General features: G+C 59.6%; 1 protein-coding gene across 2 annotated transcripts in view; it reads left to right on the forward strand.

Moving 5' to 3' along the window:
• Positions 1-18,205, forward strand: part of PPFIA4 (PPFI scaffold protein A4) — a 64,440-nt gene that overhangs the window by 25,615 nt on the left and 20,620 nt on the right. For both annotated transcript variants that reach the window (XM_075442733.1, XM_075442734.1), the window contains exons 2-8: positions 5,170-5,982; positions 14,278-14,379; positions 14,506-14,670; positions 15,292-15,366; positions 16,838-16,933; positions 17,376-17,597; positions 18,033-18,179. In XM_075442733.1, coding sequence (XP_075298848.1) covers positions 5,746-5,982; positions 14,278-14,379; positions 14,506-14,670; positions 15,292-15,366; positions 16,838-16,933; positions 17,376-17,597; positions 18,033-18,179 — 1,044 coding nt within the window. In that variant the 5' untranslated portion in view covers positions 5,170-5,745. The remainder of the gene's footprint in view (positions 1-5,169; positions 5,983-14,277; positions 14,380-14,505; positions 14,671-15,291; positions 15,367-16,837; positions 16,934-17,375; positions 17,598-18,032; positions 18,180-18,205) is intronic.

The following is an 18,205-nucleotide window of genomic DNA, read 5'->3' on the forward strand; positions in this document are numbered from 1 at the left end:
ACGTGCAGATCTGCCCAAGAAATGCTGAGCTTCGCTGCGTGGGGAGGGCATCTTGTGGATGGGCTGCGGGGGGAAGAGGCGCGTGGGAAAGGGGGATTTGCTGTTGCTTTTGGAGAACGGAGAAAATGCCAAGGTTTGGGGTGCTATGGACATGAGGGGTGCTTGTGTCGAGGGGAGCTGAGCCTAGGCAGGAGCCTCCTGCATGTGTGTGCGTGTCCCTGCACGCATGCGTGTTGCTGTATGTGCGCGTGTCCCTGCCTGTGCACACCCCCCGCCACGCTCACCCGTGCCTGCTGCTCCCTGAATCACAGAATCACAGAATCCCAGCATGGCAGGGGTTGGCATGGCCCTCTGTGGGTCACCCAGCCCAGCCCCCTGCCCAAGCAGGGTCACCCAGAGCAGGCTGCACAGCACCGCGTCCAGGCGGGGCTGGAATATCTCCAGAGAAGGAGACTCCACAACCTCCCTGGGCAGCCTGGGCCAGGGCTCCGTCACCCTCAGAGGGAAGAAGTTCTTCCTCATCTTCAGCTGGAGCTTCCTGTGCTTCAGTTTGTGCCCATTGCCCCTTGTCCTGTCGCTGGGCACCACTGGAAAGAGTCTGGCCCCATCCTCCTGACCCCCACCCTGCAGATATTTGTAAGCATTTATAAGGTCCCCTCGCAGCCTTCTCTTCTCCAGGCTGAACAAGCCCAGCTCCCTCAGCCTCTCCTCGTAGGGGAGATGCTCCAGTCCCCTCCTCATCCTCGTAGCCCTCCGCTGGACTCTCTCCAGACACTTCCCACTCTAAAGGGCTCGAAGACAGCAGGTATCAAACCCAGCCTGGTCCTGGCTTCCTCACTTGGCATCACAAATAAGAGCTTTGCAAGCGCCCTGACCCCGGGTGATGGTCCTTCCCGTTAGCTGGGCAGCTCCTGGCACTGTGGTTTTGCTGTTGCTCTGGTTTTGCAGTGAAGCTGCTGTGGTTGTACCCAGGAATAATCGTTCCCGTGTCCGTGGGGTAGGAGAGTTGCCCACTGGCTGTTGGTGGGACAGCTCTGTGACAGCGATGCGAGGCGGCTCGGTGTCGGTAACAGTTATGGAGGTGACCGGTGCCTCCGCTGAGCAGGGAATGTTTTCTGCCCTGGGGCTTTGCTGTGGTTTCAACCAGGAGCTGAGCACATGTGGCGGAATTGTTCCCAGAGCCACTCACAGGGGTGGCAGAGCATCAGCCTGGATTTACCTGCCGGGGACCTGCTGGCAGTGCAGCAGTGTCACGGGGAATGCGGAGAGCCCTGAAAGCCCTGGGCTGGCTGCCTGCCACCTCCCCAGGGGCTTCAGGCGGGGACGAGGGGGCCTTTGGCGGCTCTTTCACAGAATCACAGAATCACAGAATGGCAGGGGTTGGCAGGGACCTCTGTGGGTCACCCAGCCCAGCCCCCTGCCCAAGCAGGGTCACCCAGAGCAGGGGGCACAGGACCTTGTCCAGGCGGGGCTGGAATATCTCCAGAGAAGGAGACTCCACAGCCTCCCTGGGCAGCCTGGGCCAGGGCTCCGTCACCCTCAGAGGGAAGAAGTTCTTCCTCATCTTCAGCTGGAGCTTCCTCTGCTTCAGTTTGTGCCCATTGCCCCTTGTCCTGTCACTGGGCACCACTGAAAAGAGTCTGGCCCCATCCTCCTGACACCCACCCTTCAGATATTTATAAGCATTTATTAGGTCCCGTCTCAGCCTTCTCTTCCTCAGGCTGAACAAGCCCAGCTCCCTCAGCCTCTACTCATAGGAGAGATGCTCCAGTCCCCTCATCATCCTCGTAGCCCTCCGCTGGACTCTCTCCAGTAGCTCCTCATCTTTCTTGAACTGGGGAGCCCAGAACTGGACACAGTACTCCAGATGGGGCCTCACCAGGGCAGTGTAGAGGGGAAGGAGAACCTCCCTCGTCCTGCTGGCCACACTCTTCTTGATGCACCCCAGGATCCCATTGGCTTTCTTGGCAGCCAGGGCACACTGCTGGCTCATGGTTAACCTGTCGTCCACCAGGACGCCCAGGTCCCTCTCCACAGAGCTGCACTCCAGCAGGTCCGTCCCAAGCCTGTACTGGTGCATGAGGTTGTTCCTCCGCAGGTGCAGGACCCTGCACTTGCCTTTGTTGAACCTCATTAGGTTCCTCTCTGCCCAGCTTTCCAGCCTATCCAGGTCACGCTCTTTGTGGTGGTAGGGAGTCTCACCCCTGCCTGTAGTGCTTCTCCAGCTGCAGAGGGTTGTAGCAGCTCTCCTTGCCTTATGCCAGAGCATATCCTCCATACTACCCACGCTTGGTGGCCTGGGATGCAAGGTGAGAAGGTGACCACCCTCCAGTGCAGACGTCCCCCGAGCCCTGGGCGTGGAGGAGCTTTGGGTCACTGGGAGACCGGCGGTGCCTGTCACAGGGAATTAGTTTTATGCTGTTTCACGCCTTTGCTGAGCGTGCTCAGGAGGGCAGAGCACAGATGCTTTTGGGGACCAGCGGGATGGGATGAGTCTGTCCTGGGCCAGCATCAGTGCCGTGCAAGGTCCCCGTGATGCTGTTATCACCCTCCCCAGGCTGAGGTGGGTTTGCTCCTCATGCCGAGCCTCCCTTCCCAAGCACAGCAGATATAACAGGGTATAACTGTGTACAGGAGCAGGTTGCAGTGAAGCAAAGTAGCACAAGGGCTTACCCAAACCACCCCAACCACCCATGTACGGGCTCAACTGTGGGGGAAGCAAAAAGATAATTAGCCCTTGGGTGATGCATGGGGTAAATCTGTGCCTCCTCTTGCACCGTGTGGGTCCAGCCCTGTGGATTGCCTCCCTGGGGTGCAGGGAGTTGCCACGGCCCTGCTGGGATGGGCGCCTGCAGAGTCTCCTCATGGTAAGCAAGTCTCTCCTTTGCAGCTGGGATGAATTTCCATCCCATCATCACTCCTGTCAGATTTATGTCTTGGCCATTCCCTGCAGCATTTCTGCTCCCTGAGTGCCTGCAGGGCTCTTCCCTCCGTGCCTTCGTTGATATCTCTTAATTCACCTCTTAGTTCATGCAATTCCTGACCAGCAGCCGAGGTGGGGACGTGGCCACGCAGCTGATTTTGCTCTTCACGTTATGCTCGTGGGGCTATCTGGCTCTTCACGGCATGGACATGCTTTCTCCACGCTCGTTCCACAAGCAGAGGCACAGGAGCAAGATGGGGTGTGAAAGTCACCTCGTTTGGGTTTTGCACCCAAATTAGTGGGGCTTAGCCCTGGGGTAAGGCTGATTTCTGGTCTGCTTGGCCCCGAGTCTCCCCAGAGCCTGGGGCACCCGTCCTCCAGGAAGGCTGGCAGCGAGGCCGTGCTCATGTGTGGGTACCACTGGGGCTGCTAATTACGGGAAGGAGGACTGGAAAACATCTTACCTGCTTCATTATGGGAACAGGGCTCATGTCCTACTCAGCCCAAGGAGAGCAGGGGGCATGAGTGGTCCCTCGCTCCGTGGCTTTTCCTCCACCAGCCTCTTTTTTTGCAGGGATGCCGTGGGGATGGGATATCAGACACAGTTATCCCGTCATCCATGTCCCAAGGGCCAGGAAGGAGCGTGAACAAGCCTCGAAGGTTCAGGACAACGTTACGTGCCCGTAACAGGTTTTATCCCACTTGAGGAACTCAAATCTGTAAAGAAGGAGGACGTGGGGCAGACACCTGTGGGACACCCTGTCCCACGTCCCCAGCACGCGGGAGCTGGCTTTCAGCGTAACACACTGGATGCACACTGAGGGGCTCGTGCTTTTGCCAGAGCTTCTCTATTTTTAGAGGGTTTTTTGTGTCAAACTTCCCATCAGCTGATGAGCCAATGTCACCCCAAGAACGGAGCTACGGTTCCCCCGGCCCCGGCAACGCGGGTCTGCGCGTCTGGGTGCGCACAAAGGCGTCTCGATGCGCACGCTGCCTTTGAGGAGGGGAGAAGGGCCCCGCTGTCCCGCCGAGCCTTTGAACACGAGCTTTGATTCCGGTCCAAGGGGCCAGAGCGGGCTGATCTGACCCATGACTGCGTGCAGGTCCTTTTTGTCCATGTGTGTGTTTTGAAAGCGGGGTGATATAAGGATATTCAGACCTAACCTCAAACATTACATCCATTGTAAAGGTTTGAAAACTTTATGGGGACTATCCCGGCACCGGCATTAGACCAGCGGCCCTCGCACTGAGCTTGCCACGTCGTGTTTTGATGCTTGGCTCAAGTCCTGCCTGTGGTTTGTCCCCTTGCAGACAAAGCCTCGCAGGTCCCTAGGGCGGCTGGGGTGACAGCGGCACACGGACCCCCGCTGCTGGGGACCCTCGTCCAGCTGGAGGGGGCTGAAGCCCACCCAAAGGGCTGCGTCAGGAGAAATCCCCGTTTGGCACCTTGCTTGTGGCAGGGATGGGGGACATGGCAGCCTCTCGCCCCGGTCGTTTTGGGCTGTGGAAATGGAGGCCAGGTACCAGCATCCCCTCTGAGGTCAAGTCCCTGGGTCCACCCGTGCTTGAATCCAGCCTGAATCCAGGCTGCTGCCCAAATTGGCAGCTCTGCCTCTGCCCTTCAGCCTCTCGTCTCTGGCCCCAGCTGGAGAACGGTGCTTGTGCTCGGGCAGTAATTCGGGAATGCTGCTGCCTCCGTCCCCTGGCTCGGGGTCTGACTGACGGAGGACGCGCTGAAGTTCAGTTAACACGGAACAGCCAGTCCCACCGCCTGTGTCCCCGCTGACGCCGCGGGGACAGGCGGAAGTGAACGTTAACCTGATCGTTCAACTCATTTGCTGCTGTGACTTCACACCAGGTTTGGACCAAACTCAGCTTTGAGCCTGATTTTTCTGCGAATGGAGAGTTTCTGCAGCTGGAGGGCACGTGGGCCACGGGCACCCTCGGCAGCCAGCCGCTCCGCAGAGGGGATGGGGTCCTGGCCCAGGGTGGGCGAATGCCAAAGGCTATGGCAGGATTTTGGGTGCCGGGGATCCTGTTCCCTGCAGCTTGGTACCACACTGGATGTGGTGTAGTGAGCACATGGGTGCAGGGTGGAGCAGCTGGACACAGGCCATTGCGGTGGGTGCTGAGCCCGCCTGTTGCAGCCCTCCTGGGTTCAGTGGGGGGGTAAAGGGTGCTGGGCAGGTGCCCTGGGCATTTTGAGGGCAGCAGGAGTGATCTGATCTCTGTCCCCTCTCCTTTAGGTCGCCACTTGTGTTTTTGAAGAGCTGTGATGCCGAACGGAGGCACGCTCCCAGCTGAGCAGTGACCGTCTCATCCAGCCTTGGGGACAACGGCCCGCTGTCACCAGCCTTCTCCTCAGCATGCCCGGGCAGCCCAAATATCCCCCGGACCCTCCCTGTGCTGCTGCCAGCTTGGGCTCCCCGTCAGGACAAGTCCTCAGGGGTCGCTTTGTCCCCCTCTGAACATCCCCATGGCTCACTGATGCTCCGGCCCCTCTGAAAGGCATCAGAGAGGTGACACAAGGGACCCTGGCAGTGACAAGTAGTCGAGCAGGGGGATTTAAGACTGCGAGGACCTTGTCGGTGGCCAAGGACGTCCGTCCGTCCCCACTGGAGTGATGCCAGCTTCTCTTTAGCACCCAGGAAGAAGGGATGGGGGATCCCTGCACCCTCACCAGCCCATTGCCCCCTCCAGCGCTGGCTCCCCTGACCTGCAGGAGCCCGTAGCAATGTGATCGGGGCCCTGCAGCTCGACAGCACCCACCGCTCACCCCACCGGGCACCTCCAGGACTCTTGCCTGCCCGTCGCACCCCGCCATGATGTGCGAGGTGATGCCCACCATCAGCGAGGGGGACCCTCTGGGTCCCCCGCAGGGCTCCGAGGCGGACGCCGACTTCGAGCAGCTGATGGTGAACATGCTGGATGAGAGGGACAAGCTGCTGGACACCCTGCGGGAGACCCGCGAGACGCTCTCTGTCACCCAGAGCCGCTTGCAGGAGACCCTGCGGGAGCGTGACCAGCTCCAGAGGCAACTCAACTCGGCCCTCCCACAGGTAAGGAGCCGGCCCTGGGATGAGCTCCTGCCTTCATGGAGGCGTACGAGGGTGGTCGGCTGCTCGGATGTGATTTTTAGCTCATGCCTTTTGGAAGACTGGCTTGGTGTGGTTGTGGTGATGCTTCTGGGTGCGCTGGACCTCATGCCAATAGTAAAACCTTCAGGTTCTCCCAGGCCAAGCCACAACCAGCTGGAACATCTCTCCTTCTCTCTGCCCCTCGTTGGTCTGTGAGTTCATACAGTGAGGTGTGAGGCCGTAATCCCCCATTTTTCACAGGGGAATGGGTATGAACAAGGGGCAAAACCTTCCTGAGGACACCCCAGGGCAACAGGGAGGCAGATGCAGAGACCACACTTGCCCATTGGCACCAAAGAGTATTTAAGGAGCAGACAACACGTTTTGGGTAGCAGATCTGGCTCTCTGCCTCCGGCCAGCTCCTTGGGACCTCAGGCAGTCCTTGGTCTCACGAGTCCCCACTGGCACCTACAGAGTCCCCGAATGGGGACATCAGCCACATTCCGTCCCCACTGTTGGAGGGAAGCCCCTGCTCCCTGCCTCTTCCCTTGCCAGGAGGGATCCTTCCATCAGCCCCGTCGCCTGGTGAGGTGATGGGACTTGCTTTGTCTCGAGCTTGGTCCTGAGAGGGGACACTGGAGGCAGAGCTGGGTGCAGAGTGTGGAACGGGGTGTTGCAATGGGCCCATTTATTCCCTGAGCCAGAGTAGCTGGGCAGCGGGCAGGGAGGCTGCCAGGGGTCTGTGCTGAGCAAGCAGCCCAGGCTATGGGGAAATCCGGGCTTGCCATGGCTCTGCTGGGGCTTCTGGCTCTGCCGAGAGACTGGCGTTGCTTTGCTCCCAGCTCCTCCACCTGCAGGACCCACTCCAGGTACTCCAGAGACCTGGACCTGAGCTCGGCCTCTGCAAAGCTGCTGGGGTCAGAAGAGGATGGGGTAGATCAACGTCTTGGAGCTGCACAGGGTGCATCCAAGCTGCCCACCTTCCCTGCCCTTGTAGGGCAGCACACAGCATCCCAGGGCCGAGAGTCGGGGGCAGCAGGATCTGGGGGGGCTTTTGCACTGCTCCGTTGTGGGTGTGATGTGGGGAGGAGCCCAGCAAAGAGGGGAAGCAGGAGGCTTCGAATGTTTATTCTGATTGTGCCAGTGCTGAGATCGTGGACCCTCCTTGTGAGGGTGCTGGGCTTTGGGGCTAGGAAGATGGGCAATGACTGCTGGATCACAACTGGTGGCACAAGCCAGGACAGAGCTTGGGCTGGTGGTCGGCCAGCTCTTGGCATCCCTTCTCCGCTCTGGATGGGGGAAAGCAGCTCAGGAGGAAGGCAGCCCGTGTCCCTGTACACAGAGCTGGGACAGCCCAGGCTGCTGAAAGCAAAAAACCCAACAGTGCTTCCCCGAGAGCTCCTGGGGTCCCCGTGGATGAATTGCCCCCTGTCCTCAGAAATGCGCTGAGACGTGCCCAAGCGTTGGGTGCATGCAGGGCCCCCTCCCCCACCTCTCTTGTGGCAGGGGCTCTTGTCCCCTCTGCTCCCAGCTCCCCAGCCAGCATGCGCCGCAGGGAGCAAGCCAGGTCACCCTGAGCCCGCCCCGCCACAGCCGCCTCGGATTAAGGGACCGCACGGATTTAGTCTCCGCTCCTGCTCCAATAAAGGGTCCTCGGTGGCTCGGTGCAGACGGAGCAAACCAGGTCAGCGCAGCGGGACCCGGTGGCAGCGCCTGCACCCACGAGCGCTGGGTGCCCCGCTCCCGCCGGGGCGACGAGGGATGTGATTAGCGACGGATGGGGAATTTCCCTGGGGTCCCGCTGCCTCCCGCTGCCCTGCCGGTCCCGGGGCGGGCAGGGGGGCTCTGCGCCCGGGCACGGCAGCCCCCGGTGCCCACGGTGCCGCTCACCCTCGGGGCTGTGCCGGCCGCCCTCGTGGGAGATGAGGGCTCGGCATGAACGCGGGGAGCCAACCCAACGGCGCTCACCTGCCCAATGGGATTAATCCCAGCATGTGCATGTACCAGGTAAGTGGGACGCGGCGAGTCTCTTCCCCGGGGTGCTGCTTTCCACGGGCTTGTCCCATCCTCTTCCTCCTTCTCTGTGAGCCCTTTAGCCCAGCAGCTTATTGCAATGTGTCAGACCCCATTGGGACGGGATTCGGGCTGGATTGCTTGAAGAAACCCTTTTTTGGGGTCACCTGGGCTTATCAGTGACCACCCACGAGGCTGGAAGCCCTTCCCCAGTGTCACCGAGGAGCCAAGCCCCAGCCATGCGGAGGACGTGCGCCTGGGGAGGGTTGGGTGGATGGCGGCTGGGGATGTGGCACTCTGCGTCCTTTCAGAGTCATCTGCATCATCTGGAGTACTCTGTCCAGTTCTGGGCTCCCCAGTTCAAGAAAGATGAGGAGCTACTGGAGAGAGTCCAGCGGAGGGCTACGAGGATGGTGAGGGGACTGGAGCATCTCTGCTACGAGGAGAGGCTGAGGGAGCTGGGCTTGTTCAGCCTGGAGAAGAGAAGGCTGAGAGGGGACCTTAGAAATGCTTATAAATATCTGCAGGGTGGGGGTCAGGAGGATGGGGCCAAGCTCTTTCCAGTGGTGCCCAGCGACAGGACAAGGGGCAACGGGCACAAACTGAGGCAGAGGAAGTTCTGCCTGAACCCGAGGAAGAACTTCTTCCCTCTGAGGGTGACGGAGCCCTGGCCCAGGCTGCCCAGGGAGGCTGTGGAGTCTCCTTCTCTGGAGATATTCCAGCCCCGCCTGGACACGGTGCTGTGCAGCCTGCTCTGGGTGACCCTGCTTCAGCAGGAGGGTTGGACTAGATGACCCACAGAGGTCCCTTCCAACCCCGAACATTCTGTGATTCTGTGATTCAGGGCACAGTGGCAGGTGGATGCCACCGCATCGGCGCGGGATCCAGAGCACCAGCAGAGCCACCGATGGGGCAGGCAGGGAACGTGTGTGTCTGGGGCAAACCCACGCGCGGGGCAGGCAGGGACGCTCCAGGGATGCTCCTGCCTGTAGCTCCCATTCCCCCTTGCCCGTGCGGGGCTTGGTGGCCGAGCCGCCCCCGTCTCTAGTCCATGGGGGCATCCCTCAGCCCCCAAAAGGCAGAACTCCAGGGCGATTTCCCGTGGAGACTAAGCTGCCTTAATGCTTCTTACATGATTTATTTATTCATGTGGGAGCACTGAATGCGACTTAATCGGGCTGAAAGCTCTCGGCTCCAATCCCTCTGCCCTCCCTGCTTGTGCAGGGGGCATGCGGCCGAGGACCAAGCCCTGCCCAGGGTCCAGGTGCTCTCGGCAGCCTCCCGGGGTGCTGGCATGGCTGCCGGCTCCCTCCTGCCTGGCCGCTCAGCTCGGTCCCCCCTTGCTCTCCTGGGTGAAGGTGCCACCCGGGGATGCGAAATGCGAGGCTCCAGGTGTATCCAGATGTGTTCCCAGATCAGGGTCCTGCCTGGGTTGGCACTTCTCCCTGCCCTGCCAGGCCTTGGGGCTTTGGCAGGAGTTCCTGTCCCCAGCGGTGTCAGGGGGAGAACAGGGTCCCAGATTTCCCAGGGGCTGCCGTGCTGAGGGCTGCTGATGGCCATGGAAACCTCCCGCAGTTCCTCCTTCCAGGCCCCTCTCTGCTGCGCCTTCGCTGCCCCTTGGGGCTGCCTGGGGCTCTCTAGGGAGCCGAGAGCTGGGCTTGATGGGGTGGGCAGACTGCCCAAGACCCCCTGAGCTCCCTGGAGGTCCCCAAGGAGCTGGGAAAGCTCCTGGCATCAAATGATCACCCCAAATTGCTCCCATTTTACTTTAAAATACATCTAAAGTTCACACTTACAAGAAGCTTTGTGAAAAGAGGAACCTCAGCAGCTCCAAGCGGGGGGAAAGCACCCACTGGGTGAGACCTTTGAAGTTTCTCAAGATTCTGGGGAAGGATGGAAGGATCTGGTGGCTCAGTGTTGAGCCGTTGGAGCTGGCTGCGATCCCACAAGACCAGGGCACCGAGATGTTGGATTCCTCCTTGCTCGACTGCACAAAGCTCCTCCCCGAGCAATCCTGGGTGGGAATACACATCGTGACCACATGTTGAGAAGGGAGGACACCAGTTCCCCGTGGATGATCCCCGCAGGGTCGTGGTGCTGTAGCTGAGAGGTCCAGGACGTGCCACCGCGCTCCCCGGCGCTGAGGGTGGGTGATGGTCGAAGGCCTGGGTTTACCCGGCAGGATTTAATCTTTGTAATCCCATGGTACACGGTGCTGGGGTTGTGTTTGTCCCCTTGACTGTGACTTCGGGCTTTCTCGTAATTCTGCACCTCTCCTGGGACAGCAAGGAGAAACCGGGGTGGTGGGTCTGCCACCTCCCAGTGTGGACAGACAGACAGGTGGGGCTCCATCCCTCGTGTGCCGAGGCAGCAGGGCTGATTTCCCAGCGCGGGCGTCCTCCCACACCACCCTCCGCCGCACGCCTGGCCCGTCAGGAGCAATCACTCCAATTAGGGGCTTTAAAATGCCATTAATCCCGCAGCCGGAGCCAGTTTGTTCCCAAGGCTCGGGTGCGTTGGAGCAGCAGCTGCGCTCCTGCCACAAACGGGGGAATTTTGCTCATTTTGGAGCAATCTCACTGAATCCTGTCTGTGCTGCGGACAGCACGGGGGAAGGCAGGAGATGGCTCTGGGCTGAGGACTTTCGCATTTCAGCTTTTTCATGCTACGAGCCTTCTCCCTCTGAGCTTCCTAAACTGCTCCTTGCTTTCCCAGCCGTCTCCATGTAGCTGGTTTCTGGCCTCCCTCCGGCTCTTCCCTGTGCCTTCCCTACGGACGCAGCCAAAGGGGAAGACCCCGAACCCCGAACACGGCTGGCGCTGACCGAAGATCCCAGCCCCGAGCCTCAACGCCCCGTTTCACTCCCTTGTGCGGTGCTCCGGGTCTCCCTGCCTGCTCCGACGGCGAAAGCAGCATCTGTCCACCCTTCTCCCTCCTGTGCTGGGGCTTGGGGCTGAGCCCAGGCAGTTGTGCTTTGGGTGGTTTGGTTTTAATCCAAATTAGCCACTTCCCGGGCTGCTGGGCTTCCCGCAGGGCTCCCAGGGCTGTGTCTCATCATGTGTCCTTTGATTGAAGATCAGGCACTTCTCCTTCACTTTCTAATCCGTTTATAGGTGTCCCTGCTTAGTTTGAGAGCTTATCAGAGCCAGGGGCAGACGCTTCTGCATCTCCTGGAAGACTCCTGGCCGTGGCCGGGGCAGAGGAAAATCACCCGGATCCTCTTTATCGCCGCTTCCCTGGGCCTTAGGGCAATGGCAAACCTGCAGATGGGGGTGAAAGCTGCGCTCCACAGTGAGACTCTGCAGCTGGGAGCTGGGGACAGCTTGTCCTCGTGGTCCCCAAACGTGTCTGGTGCCCACCGGTGGCCCTGGAGCAAGGTGGCAGTGCTAGGGCAGATGTCTGGCACAGCTGGGGCTGATGGGGGTAGCTACAGGCGGGTGCTGGAGTCATTTACTCCCATTTTTTTTATTCCCAAGGCATCAAAATCAGGCTTGCAATTGCCCCCCGCCCTGTGTACTCAGCTAACCCTCGCTGCTGTCCCATCTCGCTGCAGGGGTGTTGCTATTTTTGGTGGTAAACGCTCCTTTTTGCAGCCTTTCCCCAAGGAAGGACGCTTATCGTGGTGTCTTTTATTTGCCACGGGATGCTCCAGGCCTGGCAGCCTCACGGGGGTGCACAGCAGAGGATCCAACCAGCCATCCCTGGCAGGTGGGGGGCTCGGAGAGGGGCACCCCGATGGGCCGGGGCCGGGCAGGAGCTTTGTGCTGTGCCCGGGAGCCCCCTCTGACCCGCTGACCCGTGGATTGCAGCGGGCTGGCCGGGGTGGGGGCTGCCTGTCTCTCCCCGGCGGATTTTCTCTCTCTTTTAATCCCCTTGCCTGTCAGGATGAGAGCCTGATTGCAGGCGCAATCTGTACAGCTTGGCCAGCCGTGTGGGCAACGTGGGGTGGCGAGGGCTGAGCGCTGGTGATCAGGGCTCCCAGCGTGGCATCCCTCTTCCCGTGCTGCCTCGGATGCCTTGTGCCGCCTGTCCCGCGTCCACAGCCCCAGCTTCCCCTGACAGCCACGGGGCAGAGCAAGAGGCTTCCACCCTTTGCAGATCGGGGGGCTTTGGATCCACTGGGTCCCTGCCCCGGTGCTGGCAGCCAATGTGTCACCTGCTGGTATAGCTTGGGCTGCTGGAAGACGTTCCTGGGGCCATCACGCCTGCGAGGATGCTTTTGCTGAGCTCCTTAAGCCTTGCTGCCTGTCTCCTGGCGTATCGAAGGACTCGGGGAGTGACATCTCTAAATGTGCAGCAGCCAGCGGTGCGCGGGCACCTAATCTGACCCCTCTCGCTGCCTCTCCGCTCACCGGCGTTCCCAGCCCCGATGTAATCCGTGGGGATGCTCGCGAGCTGCTCGCTCCTGCGCGCAGGGTTTGCGTGACCCAGCGGTGCGCTGGCCGCGTGCGTGCTGCTGGGCTGTGCCCAGCCTGAATCCCCACCGGCGGGGAGAGCGCGGCTCCGGGACAGGCACAGCGGTCTGCAGCGGGGGTCTCTGCGCTCTGGGGGGCTGTGGGGTGGTCCGAGAGCAAGCGTGGGGTGGTGTCTGGGCATGGCAGGGGCTGGTGATGGAGGTTTGGGGGGCTGTGACCGATTTGGGGGGCAACAGATGGGGACAGCGGTTGTCCCAGGGCTGGAGTGGTCCCTGGGGAAGGGATGGGGCAGGAAAGGAGCCGGGGGACTCAGCCCTGGGGCGAGGATGCCGGGTGGCAGCAGCCCTGAGGCACGGTGATGGGCAGAAAAGCAGCTCTTTGTAGGGACGATGAGTGACTTCGACCGCTGCGATTGCTCTTGCTCTTCCTCCACGTTGCGGCGTGCTCGGGTCCTGTCCCTCTGTGGGGTCTCGGCATCACCAGTGACACCACCGTCCCTGCCAACCCCGGGCGAAAAACCACACCAGCGTGAGCAGTGTGGGGTAGGAAGGGAGAGGGGTATTTGGGGAAAAACAGAGATTAAAAAGCTCTGGGTTTCTTGGAGGAACGTCAGCTGTTGCAAGAGGTTTCACTTTGAGCTGAGCAGAGCATTTGATTCAACATAAACCTCAACGTTTTGCTGCAGTTTGAAGGGGTTTTATTTGTTTAACTTGAAAATTGAAGTGGAAGAGAATTTCACTCTCTAAAACCGCTCTCAGCCCCCAGTGGAAATCTGATTTGTTAATGCTCAATCAAATCCTTCTCAGCTTCTTCTGAAACCCTCTCCCTTTTGAAGTTCTTCTCAACAACACTGTGAAACTGGTGTAAATTCATGAAGTGTTTCCGCATTTGCATTTTTCACCCCAAAAAATCCCAGCTGCAAAATGTCACTTAGTCCTGGCATGACTTGGCGACTGAAAGAGCAACTGGGCGCAGTGGGAGAGTGCTCCTGGGCTAACCCAAGTGCTTGGCTTTCCTTTTTTCAACGCAGTCATCTTCATTTTTTAAAGACCAGTCTCCTGCGTCCTAGGAACGTCGCAGTGGGTTTCCTTTCCCCCCACTTTGCAGCTCTGCTTTGGCGTTGCTCTGTGCACAGCTCTTCCCTGCTGGCTCTCACCTTGCTGGAGGTGACCAGAGTGTGACTGGTGACCCTGGAGGGGTGCTGGAGCAAGGACTGGTGGCACCCGCCACATCTCCTGCTGTGCCCCATCTCTCTCAGCTGGGATTCAGGGCTTGGGGGTGCCCCGTAGGAAGCTCAGTGGGCTGCACATGCTGGACTGGGGCAGGTCTTGCTCTTTCCTCTGGAAGGAGGTTTTGGGTGATGCCAGGTCCTGAGGCCATGGCAGAGGCTGGCTTGGGGGCAGGGGACCCATCCTGCCCGGCTGTGGCTTGGCAGTGAGTTTTAGCCTGATGGGATGTTCCAAGGTGGGTGCTTTGCAGGGTTGCATCAAGGGAGCAGTGGGATGGGAGCATGCTGGTGACCTTGACTGGGATGCTTTAAATGCCATCAGGTACCTCTGGAGCTGCAGAGCAGTGTCTTGTGTTATTGGACATCAAACCAAATGGATAAATATTGGGATGCTGTGTTCTGCCTTGTCCAAAGCACTTAGGCAAGCCAGGAATAGACCACCTTCCAGCCTGGCTGTGCTTCTCCACCCATTTCTCAGTGTTCCCCTTGGTTTCCCAGTCTCTCACTGGTTGGGATGGGATGGGAAATGGTCTCTTCTGGAGGTCCCAGCAGTGGGGCCAGGTTGCTGGCTCCGTCTCCATCCAGCTCTCCTTGCTCACGGCCATGCCTTGATTTCTGCAGGAGTTTGCAACGCTGACACGGGAGCTCAGTGCGTGCCGGGAGCAGCTCCTGGAGCGGGAAGAGGAGATCTCCGAGCTGAAAGCCGAGCGCAATAACACCCGGGTAAGCGTATAAAACCTGCTCTCTGGCTTTCAGCCCCCAGAAATGTGGGACACCGCAGGCTGCCGGGCTGATTCCGGCATCGCCAGCCCCCGGGGTGGTGAGAGCCTCACGCTTGCCCTCTTGCAGCTCTTGCTGGAGCACCTGGAGTGCCTGGTGTCGAGGCATGAGCGGTCCCTGAGGATGACCGTGGTCAAGCGTCAGGCCCAGTCGCCGTCCGGGGTTTCCAGTGAGGTCGAGGTGCTCAAGGCGCTCAAGTCACTCTTTGAGCATCACAAGGCGCTAGATGAAAAGGTGAGACAGGCTGCTGGGACCTCTCTCTTGGCTCGCTCCATGAGCATCCCCTGCTCAGCGCTGACCTTCTCCCAGCCCTCCCTCTCCCTCCCACTGGTTGCCATTTTTTGTTGTTAAGCTGGGCGGTGACGGGGTCTTTCAGGAGGAAGGACTTGGGTATCCAAAAGCTGCAGCACCCTTGTTTTAGGAGCCAGTGGGGCTGCTGAGGGGATGCTGTGGGTCTGAGGCTGTCGGGGATGGGGATCTGGCTTCCCTGGTCATTCACATGGTGGTGGTGAGCACTGGCTTTTGGCACCCTGGTTCAGTCTTTGCGTTACAACTCATACTGTTCCTCCTGATTCATTTACTTCGAGCAGCTCCTTGCTTTGCTAAAAGACATCTTCAAGCTGCCCCAGCCATGGGTTTCCTGCAAGAATCAGTTTGGTCTGGGCTGTTCCTCTCCAACATGCTTTTGCTCTCCCAGGTGATGGGCTGGAGCATCCCCAAGCCTGTCCCCTGGACGTGAATCCACCTGAGCCTGGCTGTCAGCCAGACAAAAGGGGCTGGGAGCTTGCCTAGGTCCTGGACACCCTCATCATGGATAAAAAAAATGGCTTTTCTTGCTGTCTTACACGGCTGCAGGTCAGGGAACGCTTGCGAGCGGCTTTGGAGCGGGTGGCAACCTTGGAGGAGCAGCTCGTGGATGCCCATCGGCAGGTAAGAGGCATTGGGGCAGCCTGCCCTGGGCCCTTGCTGCGGCGCCCGCTGGGCTGGGGCTGCTCCCTGCCACGTTTGTGAATTCACGTTGAATCTGCTGAAATACCACCCTCAAATGAGCGTGCAGATTGGAGAAATGGCATTTGGGCATTTTTAATGTAAGGCTTTTCTTCTAAAATTGCTATTTGCATGGAGGCTTGCCTGTGTTTAAGGAAACCTTGTAAATATTCTGAAAACTTTTGTCTCATGGGCAAGGTTTCCTCTGTTGTTTTGCTGTTTGGTATTCGTTTTACTGACAAAAGAAACCTGACCTTGAATCATTTACAGGGGCTGAGAGTGACTTTGCTTGTTGACTTTTCCCCTGCCTCAGCAGAGACCCAAACCCCGCTGCTCGGAGCACCCCGTCCTGCGTCCCCCGTTCCCCTCCTTGCTCAGGCCCTGGCAAGGGGACTTCTCTGTCCCCAGCATTTAGCCCTGTCCATCTTGGAGGTGGTGAACCACGCTTTCCTTCCTGAAGTTTGTGTCCAGCCACCACCGCCAGAAGGAAAGAGCCATCGTTACAGCCTCTGCCTGGCCAAATTTTACTCCTCTTTCCCGTTCCCAGGATGTGTCTCGTGGTGCTTGCCCAGGCTCCTTGGGGAGGCAGTGCCCGGCCTTCGGTCACCTCGCAGGGACCTTTCCCCATCCTCCCCCAGCGCAGCAGGGTGCAGTGTCGGTGTTTATCCCCTGCTCCTGCTGGCTGTGTCTGCGCCGGGTTTGAAGTCTGGCTGGCTGCAAAGGAGTGAAACGAGTTGGGAGGGAGTCTGGGGATGGAGGTCTCAGGTCCCTGAGGCCTCGCCAGGAAAACCTTACTGCTAGGGCTCAGGCTCTGCGTGTGTGGGATGCACCCATCTGAAGGGTGGGTGTCAGGAGGACGGGGCCAGACTCTTTTCAGTGGTGCCCAGTGACAGGACAAGGGGCAATGGGCACAAACTGAGGCACAGGAAGTTCCGTCTGAACATGAGGAAGAACTTCTTCCCTCTGAGGGTGCCGGAGCACTGGAACAGGCTGCCCAGGGAGGTTGTGGAGTCTCCTTCTCTGGAGATATTCAAGACCCGCCTGGACAAGGTCCTGTGCAGCCTACTGTAGGTGACCCTGCTTGGGCAGGGGGGTTGGACTAGATGACCCACAGAGGTCCCTTCCAACCCCTACTATTCTGTGATTCTGTGATTCTGTGTACCATGGTGTCCATGCGAGATGGGGCTTCATCCTCCACCAGTGCTGAGCCTTCACAGCATCTCTGCCTTCCCCTCTCCTCTCCACCCTGTCCCTCCAGTCCCCCCCCAGCCATAGGCACTCACTGAATATGACAGGGGGGAAGCCAGCGGGAAGCCGGGTGCAGACCTGGGTGCACCAGGGCTGGCCTCACCCCCGGCCGTACCAGCTGCTCTCATTTGCTTTCTCTCATTAATTAATCGCTGTTGTCACGCAGGTGGCAGCTCTGCAGCAAGGCGCAGTGCGGGAGGCCCCTGCGGGTGAGCGGGATGAGAGGGAGCCCAAGGAGCCAGCTCAGAAGCTTCCCTGGAAGGTGAGAGCCCCAGAAACCCCTGCTCTGACCGTGCTTACCGAGGCCGTCGTTTCTCCAACTCCCTTGTCCCAGGCTCCAGGGTGCTGAAACTTCTTTCCCTCTCCCCGGGGTCCAGCCCCCTGGGAAGTGCCCTTCCCGGTGGATACAGGCCATTTCTGAGTGGAGGGCAATTTGTGCTCCTGCTCGGGCGCTCCTAGGGGCTCTGCTTCCCTGAGATGCTGTGGGGAAGCCCTCAGCCATCCCTATTCCATCGTGCCTGTGAGAAGCCACATCCCTGGCTAGTGGAGACTGTTGACAGGGGGTCCCAGAGCCCCACGTCCCCACTCCCCACCACCTCCCTGGGTCCCTGCAGGGCCGTGTTCTCCCATTGCATAACTGCACGCAATGCCAGCCCGTGCTCTGGGGCAGCCCGGCATCCGCCTCCCTCTCTGCTGCCTTGCAGCGGCTCTCCAACGGCTCTGTCCACCCGGACGATGAGGCAGGGCGGGTGGTGGAGCTGCAGGAGCTCCTGGAGAAGCAGAATTTCGAAGTGGTCCAGGCCAAGGAGCGCATCTCTGCGTTGGCTGCCAGCGTCGCCGAGCTGGAGGAGGATCTGGGCACCGCCAGGAAGGATCTGATCAAATCGGAGGAGATGAGCAGCAAGTACCAGAGGGACCTCCGAGAGGTTAGACCCTGCCCTCTCACACTGCCAAGCCTGTTGCAGCTGCAGAGACATTGACAGCAGCTTCCACATGCTCTGGGCTGGGAAGGGATTGTGACCCCTGTTGTATGCAGGGTGAAGGCCAGTGTTCTCCAAAAGAGACCACTGCCTTTGGGAGGTTGTCCCCAAGTCCATCAGCAGGACTTCACTGAGGTTCTAAGCAGACACCGAGATACCCAGGTGTGCTGCAGACCTGGGGCAGTGGGCAGGTTCTTCTGTGATTGCCTGACTCTTGCATTATTCATCTCCCACTCTGCTGTCCCTCATTCCTGGGCAGAGCAGAGTTTTCATTGCATGCCTGGACTCGGGGATGTCCCAGGCTCACAGGAGCTGGGTGGCCCAGTTGTTCCCAAATTGGTGGTGACAGATCAGGATGTGACAGCCCCATCGCTTCCCCAGGCCTTGGCTCAGAAAGAAGACATGGAGGAGAGGATCACCACGCTGGAGAAACGCTACCTGGCAGCCCAGCGAGAAGCCACCTCCATCCATGACCTCAATGACAAGCTGGAAAGCGAGTTGGCCAACAAGGAGTCCCTGCACCGCCAGGTACCAGAGCTTGGACCCAAAGACTC

Source organism: Opisthocomus hoazin, chromosome 25 (assembly GCF_030867145.1).
Source record: "Opisthocomus hoazin isolate bOpiHoa1 chromosome 25, bOpiHoa1.hap1, whole genome shotgun sequence".
NCBI lineage: Eukaryota > Metazoa > Chordata > Aves > Opisthocomiformes > Opisthocomidae > Opisthocomus > Opisthocomus hoazin.